Source organism: Olea europaea, chromosome 1 (assembly GCF_002742605.1).
Source record: "Olea europaea var. sylvestris chromosome 1, O_europaea_v1, whole genome shotgun sequence".
In the NCBI taxonomy this organism is placed as follows: Eukaryota; Viridiplantae; Streptophyta; class Magnoliopsida; order Lamiales; family Oleaceae; genus Olea; species Olea europaea.
Window position 1 is genome coordinate 28,201,256 of NC_036237.1, and position 11,300 is coordinate 28,212,555.

At 34.2% G+C, this 11,300-nt stretch overlaps 3 protein-coding genes across 3 annotated transcripts; all 3 read right to left on the reverse strand.

The window, feature by feature from the left end:
- Positions 1-1,837: 1,837 nt before the first annotated feature.
- Positions 1,838-2,720, reverse strand: LOC111396400 (CLAVATA3/ESR (CLE)-related protein 46-like). Its single transcript, XM_023022864.1, has 3 exons — positions 2,500-2,720; positions 2,118-2,179; positions 1,838-2,027 (listed from the first exon to the last, which is right to left on the reverse strand). Exons 1-3 carry the CDS (start codon positions 2,603-2,605, stop codon positions 1,932-1,934), a joined length of 264 nt encoding a protein of 87 aa, XP_022878632.1. The 5' UTR covers positions 2,606-2,720; the 3' UTR covers positions 1,838-1,931.
- Positions 2,721-5,370: 2,650 nt separating this feature from the next.
- Positions 5,371-6,145, reverse strand: LOC111399699 (actin-depolymerizing factor 2-like). The gene is made up of 2 exons (XM_023027162.1): positions 5,859-6,145; positions 5,371-5,767 (listed from the first exon to the last, which is right to left on the reverse strand). Exons 1-2 carry the CDS (start codon positions 6,104-6,106, stop codon positions 5,617-5,619), a joined length of 399 nt encoding a protein of 132 aa, XP_022882930.1. The 5' UTR covers positions 6,107-6,145; the 3' UTR covers positions 5,371-5,616.
- A 3,830-nt stretch (positions 6,146-9,975) lies between these two features.
- On the reverse strand, positions 9,976-10,867 carry LOC111396500 (CLAVATA3/ESR (CLE)-related protein 46-like). The gene is made up of 3 exons (XM_023022950.1): positions 10,638-10,867; positions 10,256-10,317; positions 9,976-10,165 (listed from the first exon to the last, which is right to left on the reverse strand). The coding sequence occupies exons 1-3, from the start codon at positions 10,741-10,743 to the stop codon at positions 10,070-10,072; spliced, it is 264 nt and encodes an 87-aa protein (XP_022878718.1). The 5' UTR covers positions 10,744-10,867; the 3' UTR covers positions 9,976-10,069.
- Between the last annotated feature and the right edge of the window lie 433 nt (positions 10,868-11,300).

Sequence of the window (11,300 nt, forward strand, 5' to 3'; positions counted from 1 at the left end):
AACTGAACACTCAGTGAATAAAATATTGAAAAGAATTAAAAAACGATTTTGAAAACTTGTTCAATCTCATTCTGAGTTGTTTTCCTTAGTCTGCACTTAATTTCTGTGTTCGTGGTGTTTTTCCAACCAATCTGTATTCTAGTAATTTCTTATGGTTGCATAATGTACAAGGCGTCACATAAGATTCCAATTGAAGATATACGAGAATAAATATTTGCTATCTATCGAGACTATTGTGTTTTGATCAATTTTGCATTGGGCATTAACAAACACGCTACAACCAACAAAGTATAGCGATTATATATTATTCACTCTGCGTTAAAATGATGGCCAACCTTAGTTTAAAAGATTATATAATAATCACTCCGTGTGATTATCGTCATATCCAGTTGAAATTGTATTAATAATTCTAAATAGGGTTGCATCCTATACTATCAAAATATGATGATCCTCACTAAGATACGACGTTTCTCAAGTCGAATGATGAATTACAATCACCATTGAGTGATAATCCATTAACATTGAGGTAGTCATCCATGTAGATCTCCATATATTCGTTCAAGAAAAGCTTCATGTGAAATTACGGTTGGATTTCTCGTGTGAAATTTGCCTTCCAAGGTATGTAACTACCACAAGGCTGTGAGAGCCTTATCACCTATGATTCCTTTTCCATGTTCAGAGTAGTGGTGATTTCTGGGTATTACAGTTAGAACATGCAAATAGGAGAGCGTCACAGACAAATTCTTTGTTGCTGGTTAAAATTGAGATTGCTTGTAAACATTAACTCAATGATTCAGGTTTTCACAGAAGTCTATGTTTGCTCTAGGTTTGTTGTCTCCTATTTGATTATTGGGTATGGTTACGGATATCAAATCTTTGGAGCTGGGGATTTGATCAAAAGTGACATGGTTACTTGTTATTCATAAAATTAATCTTTGCACGTGCTCTAGAAATATAAAAACATTAATTCGACAGTACAAAGAACAAAATTAGTACAGTATACATATGAGATTTCTAATTGAAAGGTGAAAAATGATTCTAGAAAAGTCAAATCTAGTCACTTCAGTAGTAAACAGTGGTAGTGGCATGGTATTTGTGACCCGTATCTGAGTTGGAGAGCATTATCCCATTTGTAGTAATCAATTGCTCTTTGCTCCCATGCATGCTTGCTATTGAAATTGTCTTTCAGATTGTCATGTATATCACATTTGTATGAAATTATGCAGTGTTGTCAAATCAGAGGCTAGCATGGTAAGCGAAGTTATACCTCATATATCATTCTTTCTTTTCAAAATCAAGAATAGACACGGGTTGAAGTGAAGCTAAAGCTGCAGTATCATTTTGAAACAGAATTTTTTTCTTTAAATGAGAAATGATTGGCATTTATTTCTCTCTCCACTTGAAAGCTTTTGAGTTTCTAGTCTAAACGTTTCCTCCCTAACTGCCCACCTCACATGACTTTCCATTCTGAATAGCACTGGTGGAGATTTTTCTGCTCTTCCATTTTTGTTCCGTAAGATTATATGTTATTGACGAGAAAAAGTCTGCTAACCGCAGGAACCATTGAAATTTAACGAAGAAAACCACCCCTTAAGTTTAGAACTGTAATATGTAGATAGAAACTTTGCAGAACTTTTAAGGTCCGCGTCCATCTAACAAATTTTTTGCTTTTGCTTCTACTTCTTGTAGAAGAGCTTTATGAGGAACTATTTTAGGTTAAATTTCTCTAAAAATTTCCCCATGAATTTGCTTTTCATAGCTATGGCTAGATTAAATAAGTGAAGCATTTTTAAGAGTTGGCAGTACTGTAGATAGTAAATCATTTGCTGGATATAGGTAAGTTAAATCTTAAAAGAAATTACTATTATACTGAGTAACCTGAACATAAGTTTTTAACCTCCAACTTAAAAGAAATATTGAGTTCTACAGCTTTACGGTTTTGATGGTGGACGACGATTCCCAATTGGATTTGGTCCAGATGGTGCTTTACGAATTTTCTTCTCTTTTTCCCCCTTGACATTGCCTGCCTGTTGGTAAAACATGAGTCATGTATCTCCATTTTATCACCTTAGACCAAAAAACAACAAAATGAAAGATAAAATTTATTATATTCTTACCAAAGTTCTCATAATGTGTCCAGCTGCTGTCCTGTATTCTGCAGGTTTGATCTTGAAATCAACTGTTGTGAAGATTTAGAAGGTAGAGGCTTCGTTATAAAATTGAATTTTCAAGAACCAAAAAATTGTTTGATCCAATGGTAAGCATTATTTTATATTGAACCACTTCATCTAAAAGTTTAAACTATTAAAGAGGCAAAAATGCCTTGAAAGTGCACAATTTCTATAAATGGATGGATAGAGAGACTTGAACATAGAAAATTCCTCAAATTTGACACTACGATAAACTACTAAAATTACGACTTTTGAGAATGTGGTGTGTGTATGTTTATGTATGTATCCAAGCAAATCACCTCAAAATATGAGAAATGTAGTAGCTTGCCTGATTCTGTTGCTCGAACGTTAAAACCAATAGCCTGATGTTGTTGAAATGCTGCCGAGATAAGCCATACAATGAGAAGATAAACTAGAATCCGTGTTCTTAACATCTTAAACACTAGCCAGGGAAAGAAGATTTGTGAGCAGAAGGCTGGAATTGAAGTATGGAGACTAGTTTTCAATTGTGGAAGAGAAATGTGTTTGGTGCTTTATTTTTGCTAATGATATCTTGAAAATTTTTGAATGTTTGTAAAATGTGGTAGGGATCCTATGCTATTTATGTAATAGGCGACAGGATTGGGAATCTGGCTTTTTGCTCATTGTGAATTGACTTCTTTTCATTCATCATTGCATCCATTATGAGTTTTGAGTTGAATTCAATTCAGTCATGATTGTGTGTTCATGATAAATGATTAGTGTAGCTTTATTCCTTTTGGAGTAGTCAAAGCTTTCTGTCTGCATGGGATTTCAGCCTTATGAGTCATATCTGAAATATCAAGTGTTTTGTATGCACCTTTTTCTTCAGTCTATCCACTATTCTAATGTCAAAGAATGAAATGATAAGCCCCTCATGGGGTGGTGGAATAGGTGAGCGCGGAAGCTTTTGATCACGAATTAGATTCCCCTTACTAACACTTTTTCGGTCGAGTTTGTCGCACTGAACTTGTCGAGTGCGGTTTATCTGGCTGGCGTGGTTTGCAAGCTATTGCGTTAGTCCGAGAGTTTACCTAGTGCGCGCCCACAGGGTAGCGGGCTAGCAGCTGCGAATTCCCCCGTCATAAAAAAAAATGAAAAAAAAAGAATGAAATGTTAAATTGTCTTGATATTTTCAATTTAGAGCAAGCCCACTTTTGCATGGATTCATGTAACCGATCCCAAGTTTATTTGAATTAAAATGGAGTTGTTGATCAATCACTAAATCATGTCACCTTTGAAATTGAGGTCCCTTTTTTTTTTTTTCTTTTTTTGTAGTCTCAAGAATATCCAAAAGTTTAGTTGCTATGCAATGAACTTATATATTTTATTCAGACACTTAGTTAAGAAATTGTAAAAATAATGGAAAATAAAACGAAGAGATTTGGAGAATTAAATTGAAATCATATTTACTCATACACATAAATGAAAAAAAATGAAGGCATACATGTAGGAAAGTATCAAGGTCATTCCTCACGAGCCTAAGCATAAAAGAGCGTTACCTTATTTTTAATATTATCTTCACTATTCTATGATCATTAAGTATACTTAATGAAGTTGTATATATCAAATTATTAAACTCATATCTATTATATTTACTTAATAATTCCTACAACTAGACAATTGAAAATTGAAAGGAGATGTCCGTTTTGAGGTAAATGGGATCAAGAAATTGTATGCATAAATTTAGTATCTATATCCACATTAGCCATTATATCCAAAAAAAGGGCTTCACACAAACAGGAAAAAAATTAATTTAAAAATTAAGAAAATAATAATAATTTTATAAGAAAGACGTGTCTTTCATTTTTACATATAGGCCCCCCATAAAGTGGTCATCAGCTAAGTTGATTGTCTTTTGTGTCCTTATCCTCATACGGAATGATTTAAAAGCATCTCACGCCAAAACATCATGAGACAGCTTTTCACGTCTTTTGACATTGCACATAAGACTTCCTTCCAAGTCCACTGTAAATATATTTTCAAGTAATGGATTCCCCAGGGAAATAATACGGTAATAGACCGTGGAGAAGCAAAAAAAAAAAAAAAAAAAAAAAAAAAATAAATAAAAAAATCTTCCGCTACAACTGCCAGGGGACGGATTTCATTGCAAAATATTATCTTTCCAGAAAAATTCTTAATAAGTTGAACGCCAGAGATGTGTACAAGCTTAGATACATCTAAACTACATGAAAGACACGTTATCATGATTGTTCTTATTGAACACCGATTCTTGGTAGAGATGGAAATGTCTGCATTTCAAAAAAATGTTGACTTTCAAAAACAGACAAGTCCCAAATCAACTTCTCCGATGGGTGGAATGGTTTTCTAACTTTGACTTTGATGTCAAACATAAAAAGAGATAGAACTTCTTCTATATCTTTGTTCAAGGCCAAAACTTTCATAGATCAGTCCCATTCACATCCCCATCACGAGCATCATTTGTATGATGAATCCATTTTCCTCTCATTCCTTACCATATGGAGTGGGCAATATGTAACGAATGACATAGGATTTAAAGTTGAGACCACTAGGAAGAGGAACCACTCTTTTTGCTCATAATTTTTTTGATGATGTCGAGCATGAATGGAGATTAAGTCTTGTGCACTTTGTACACACAGTATGTTTAAATTATTGATGTACTGAGTACATCGCTTTGTAAAAAGGCATATTCCATGCTTTTGAACAAGTCAAGCCTCATACTCCTCGTGGGCACAGTTAATGTGAATTATTGAAGGGTGCAAGGACGATTTTTCCTCCATAAAAGGAGATTTCCTCTTTGTAAGATCATCGAAATTCAAAAATGAAACACCCGTTTCAATATGTTCTCTCCAAGTTTCTAAACAGCCTTTTCCTTCTCTCCAGTCTTTTGAAGTGAGGTATATATGATCAGAAAAAGGGTTTAGTACGCTTTGAAGTGGCCTTCTTAGGATCCTCCGTATCAGAAAGATCACATTGCTGAACAAAATATCCAGCTTGAGTGAGCCATAATCATAAGACTAATACCGATGACATATTGAAATGATTGCTTCCAGTTTACAAGGCCAATGTCTCACCCTGCATGAAATAGCAAGCACAGGAGTGAAAAGAGAAGTGATACGCTTCTAAAATATAGAAACTAATTTACAGCACTGCACGTTTACATCGTCTCTCCCTATGTGAATTAAAAAGTGCTAAGAGCTAAAAGAGAAGTCAATAAATATACATTTCCAAATTATAGAAACCAAATCAATTGATGGTAATCCAGATCCAGAGATTTCATAAAAGATCAGAGAAGAGAAGAATGACAGAATCTGTTCCGGACAGAGACGTGACTATGTGATAAAATTTCAACATCAGACCAATTCACGGCTAGCCAGGTGTCAGTTTTTAGCAAGTAAAAAACACAGAATTTATCGTTCTTTTCTGCAAATTTGAACAATTTGATTTAATTAGCACGACTTTTGAACACGTCAAGCCCCATCTCACTTGGATCAGTTGCTTGCAGCTCTACCTGAATGCCATCTAATTCCCTCTTGAACCTGTCTTTGGAGCTAGCATAAATCATTTTGCTTCTCACCCTTGCTGTGTCAGGGGACCTTAGCAAGGAGATAGCAGTTACTAGTTAGCAATCCAACATAAATTTGGGGGGTATACACTTGCTATGTTCATGGGAAGAAAAAAAATTACCAAGCAATGAAAAAAATCTTGCTCTTTTGGCAATTCTCTTGAGTCACAAAGTCAAAATCATAGACAGCATATCGGCACTCATCAGCTGGAAGGCTTGCAGTGAAGTCTTCATAAGTTAAAGTTGGTTCACCAAGCTTTTCCACAATTACCTGCTTTTGCTTCTCCTCGATCTTGAATACTATGAAACGGTATGTTCTTTTTGCTTTCAATTCCAAAAATTTTAGCTTGCAGTCATCATGCACTGCCATTCCTGATGCTGCGTTAGCCTACACATAGTGATTGAAAAACTATAACTAGTGAAAATGTTGAAATTCCAAGAATTATGTATGCTTTAGAGAGTATTACACTAATTATTATGACTTCTGACGAGATACAAACAACTTTGCAATGGACGACAATCTAAAAAGGCAAATTTGACACATAATTGAGGGATGGGGTTTGCCATTACAGGGCAGTTATATATACTAACAAAATTATATTAGAAATTTTAAAGGAAACCATGCCCCCAAAAAAATATTGTTCTCAATTTAAACGAAACTAGGAACCTGTCTTTCAAACACAACCTTATCAGTTCTTTACGTATCTAATTGACTCTAGGTAGTCAATACATGCATTCCAATTGCATTGCAAAACCCTTGAATTAATGACAAACGAGCAGAAATGGGACTAAACTGGCATATCTAAATCCAACTGATCCAGCTACCTAACAGCCAGAGCTAGAATCTAAAATATTGCATAGTTAAATGTCAAAAAATAAATAAATATATTGTTTTAAGATACCAAAAGGAGGAGTTTGTATTTGCAATTGTGCATTTAAAAGAAACCGACACATAAAATATTACAGCAATTCATTTAGTGTCAAAAAATCGGATAACCAGATTTCTAAAGAAGCGTCACATTATTAAGTAAATTAGGTCAAAATAACAGCAATTCGCATTGCCAAGAATATTCCATGAAAGCTGTTCTGGAGTCTGTGGACAATGTCATTGACTCCTAGAGTGGAAAATAAACTTAAGCACTTGTTTGGTTTGGATTAAAATCTGATCTTAATCTATGTCAAAGTCAAACAATTAATATTAATAACATCTTTTATAGGTCCCACAACTTTTTAACCATACATTTCAAAAATTTATATCACAATCTACTAAAAAGTCTGATTTTAATCCCAACCAAACATCCTCTAAGACCAAAACAGAGAATTGTGCAAGTTCTGAATATTGGTTAAAAACACTTCTTGATGCTTCAACGTTTATTCTCCAGACTCAATATTTAGGCTTCAGATCACAAAATTCAACTTGTAGAAGCATAAAGTGCATCTCTGAGTAACTTATCTACGTCAATAAGCACATAGTGCAAAATTTGTAATTTGATTACAGAAAGCAGACACAAGCATTTGTTGATTTGCCAGGGTACATTTTCTCAAAAGGATCGTGGTAGAATTAGGGTTCTTGACGCAATGCAAGTGTAAGAAAAACAGACACAAGATCAACAAACTTGTTGATGCAAAAAAGAAAAAGAAAAAAGGACCTAGAAAATGTAGTCCCAATTTTGTCATTTTTAACCGTCAAGTCACTAATGATTGTAGATTTAATTAGTAGTCAGCCATACGTAATTCAAAATATTGATTATAAAAGTTGAGATACTCAAATAACCTTTGGGTCTTTTCAAATTTGACGAGTATCTGAAATAACTAGTGAATTACAATTCTATTGTACCGCAGTTTATTCATCTACGCTGATAATTTTTTGACTTTTATTTTCTTTATCCGAATCAAGAAACTCAGTTGGGATTGAATCGAGGAAAATATAAAGTTCTTGGTAAAAAAAAAAAAAAAAAGACACAAAAAAAGGGGCCCCCCCCCCCCCCCCCCAAAAGGCCCAAGATTATTTATTTATTTATTTTTGGTAAGGTATTTTTCAATTATTATTATTATTAATTTTTTTTGTAAAAACAGTTTTTTATGTGTAAAATATTTTTTTTTTCTCGTATTAGCCCGATCTTGGATCTAACCTGATAGTGTTAACGTTGAACTGAACACTCAGTGAATAAAATATTGAAAAGAATTAAAAAACGATTTTGAAAACTTGTTCAATCTCATTCTGAGTTGTTTTACTTAGTCTGCACTTAATTTCTGTGTTCGTGGTGTTTTTCCAACCAATCTGTATTCTAGTAATTTTTTATGGTTGCATAATGTACAAGGCGTCACATAAGATTCCAATTGAAGATATACGAGAATAAATGTTTGCTATCTATCGAGACAGTTGTGTTTTGATCAATTTTGCATTGGGCATTAACAAACACGCTACAACCAACAAAGTACAGCGATTATATATTATTCACTCTGCGTTAAAATGATGGCCAACCTTAGTTTAAAAGATTATATAATAATCACTCCGTGTGATTATTGTCATATCCAATTGAAATTGTATTAATAATTCTAAATAGGGTTGCATCCTACACTACCAAAATATGATGATCCTCAAATAAGATACGATGTTTCTCAAGTCGAATGATGAATTTACATTCGCCATTGAGAGATAATCCATTAACATTGAGGTAGTCATCCATGTAGATCTCCATATATTCGTTCAAGAAAAGCTTCATGTGAAATTACAGTGGGAGTTCTTGTGTGAAGTTTGCCTTCCAAGTTCCAAGGTTAGCCATCTGTTATGGAACTTGTTTTCCCGATTCAATAATAAACCCGAAAATTGATTTAATGTTCCCAAGTATGTAACTACCACAAGGCTGTGAGACCCTTATCACCTATGATTCCTTTTCCATGTTCAGAGTAGTGGTGATTTCTGGGTATTACAGTTAGAACATGCAAATAGGAGAGCGTCACAGACAAATTCTTTGTTGCTGGTTAAAATTGAGATTGCTTGTAAACATTAACTCAATGATTCAGGTTTTCACAGAAGTCTATGTTTGCTCTAGGTTTGTTGTCTCCTATTTGATTATTGGGTATGGTTACGGATATCAAATCTTTGGAGCTGGGGATTTGATCAAAAGGGACATGGTTACTTGTTATTCATAAAATTAATCTTTGCACGTGCTCTAGAAATGTAAAAACATTAATTCGACAGTACAAAGAACAAAATTAGTACAGTATACATATTAGATTTCTAATTGAAAGGTGAAAAATGATTCTAGAAAAGTCAAATCTAGTCACTTCAGTAGTAAACAGTGGTAGTGGCATGGTATTTGTGACCCGTATCTGAGTTGGAGAGCATTATCCCATTTGTAGTAATCAATTGCTCTTTGCTCCCATGCATGCTTGCTATTGAAATTGTCTTTCAGATTGTCATGTATATCACATTTGTATGAAATTATGCAGTGTTGTCAAATCAGAGGCTAGCATGGTAAGCGAAGTTATACCTCATATATCATTCTTTCTTTTCAAAATCAAGAATAGACACGGGTTGAAGTGAAGCTAAAGCTGCAGTATCATTTTGAAACAGAATTTTTTTCTTTAAATGAGAAATGATTGGCATTTATTTCTCTCTCCACTTGAAAGCTTTTGAGTTTCTAGTCTAAACGTTTCCTCCCTAACTGCCCACCTCACATGACTTTCCATTCTGAATAGCACTGGTGGAGATTTTTCTGCTCTTCCATTTTTGTTCCGTAAGATTATATGTTATTGACGAGAAAAAGTCTGCTAACCGCAGGAACCATTGAAATTTAACGAAGAAAACCACCCCTTAAGTTTAGAACTGTAATATGTAGATAGAAACTTTGCAGAACTTTTAAGGTCCGCGTCCATCTAACAAATTTTTTGCTTTTGCTTCTACTTCTTGTAGAAGAGCTTCTTGAAAAACTATTTTAAACCAACTCCCTCCAAAAGCTTTTCTTGCTGATGAACACTTATTAAAAAATTATTCAAACTCGTTTAAAAGTAGTTTTTAAGTCTCATAAGCAGTCTTTAACTTTTCAAAAGTGGTGTCCAATGGGGCCTAGGTCTCGGATATATTATACAGAAAATGATTAATATATTATGGTTTCCATGCAATTTTTTATTTCCGCATGAATTTGCTTTTCATAGCTATGGCTAGATTAAATAAGTGAAGCATTTTTAAGAGTTGGCAGTACTGTAGATAGTAAATCATTTGCTGGATATAGGTAAGTTAAATCTTAAAAGAAATTACTATTATACTGAGTAACCTGAACATAAGTTTTTAACCTCCAACTTAAAAGAAATATTGAGTTCTACAGCTTTACGGTTTTGATGGTGGACGACGATTCCCAATTGGATTTGGTCCAGATGGTGCTTTACGAATTTTCTTCTCTTTTTCCCCCTTGACATTGCCTGCCTGTTGGTAAAACATGAGTCATGTATCTCCATTTTATCACCTTAGACCAAAAAACAACAAAATGAAAGATAAAATTTATTATATTCTTACCAAAGTTCTCATAATGTGTCCAGCTGCTGTCCTGTATTCTGCAGGTTTGATCTTGAAATCAACTGTTGTGAGGATTTAGAAGGTAGAGGCTTCGTTATAAAATTGAATTTTCAAGAACCAAAAAATTGTTTGATCCAATGGTAAGCATTATTTTATATTGAACCACTTCATCTAAAAGTTTAAACTATTAAAGAGGCAAAAATGCCTTGAAAGTGCACAATTTCTATAAATGGATGGATAGAGAGACTTGAACATAGAAAATTCCTCAAATTTGACACTACGATAAACTACTAAAAGTACGTCTTTTGAGAATGTGGTGTGTGTATGTTTATATATGTATCCAAGCATATCACCTCAAAATATGAGAAATGTAGTAGCTTGCCTGATTCTGTTGCTCGAACGTTAAAACCAATAGCCTGATGTTGTTGAAATGCTGCCGAGATGAGCCATACAAGGAGAAGATAAAGTAGAATCCGTGTTCTTATCATCTTAAACACGAGCCAGGGAAAGAAGATTTCTGAGCAGAAGGCTGGACTTGAAGTATGGAGACTTGTTTTCAATTGTGGGAGAGAAATGTGTTTGGTGCTGTATTTTTGCTAATGATATCTTGAAAATTTTTGAATGTTTGTAAAATGTGGTAGGGATCCTATGCTATTTATGTAATAGGCGACAGGATTGGGAATCTGGCTTTTTGCTCATTGTGAATTGACTTCTTTTCATTCATCATTGCATCCATTATGAGTTTTGAGTTGAATTCAATTCAGTCATGATTGTGTGTTCATGATAAATGATTAGTGTAGCTTTATTCCTTTTGGAGTAGTCAAAGCTTTCTGTCTGCATGGGATTTCAGCCTTATGAGTCATATCTGAAATATCAAGTGTTTTGTATGCACCTTTTTCTTCAGTCTATCCACTATTCTAATGTCAAAGAATGAAATGATAAGCCCCTCATGGGGTGGTGGAATAGGTGAGCGCGGAAGCTTTTGATCACGAATTAGATTCCCCTTACTAACACTTTTTCGGTCGAGTTTGTCGCACTGAACTTG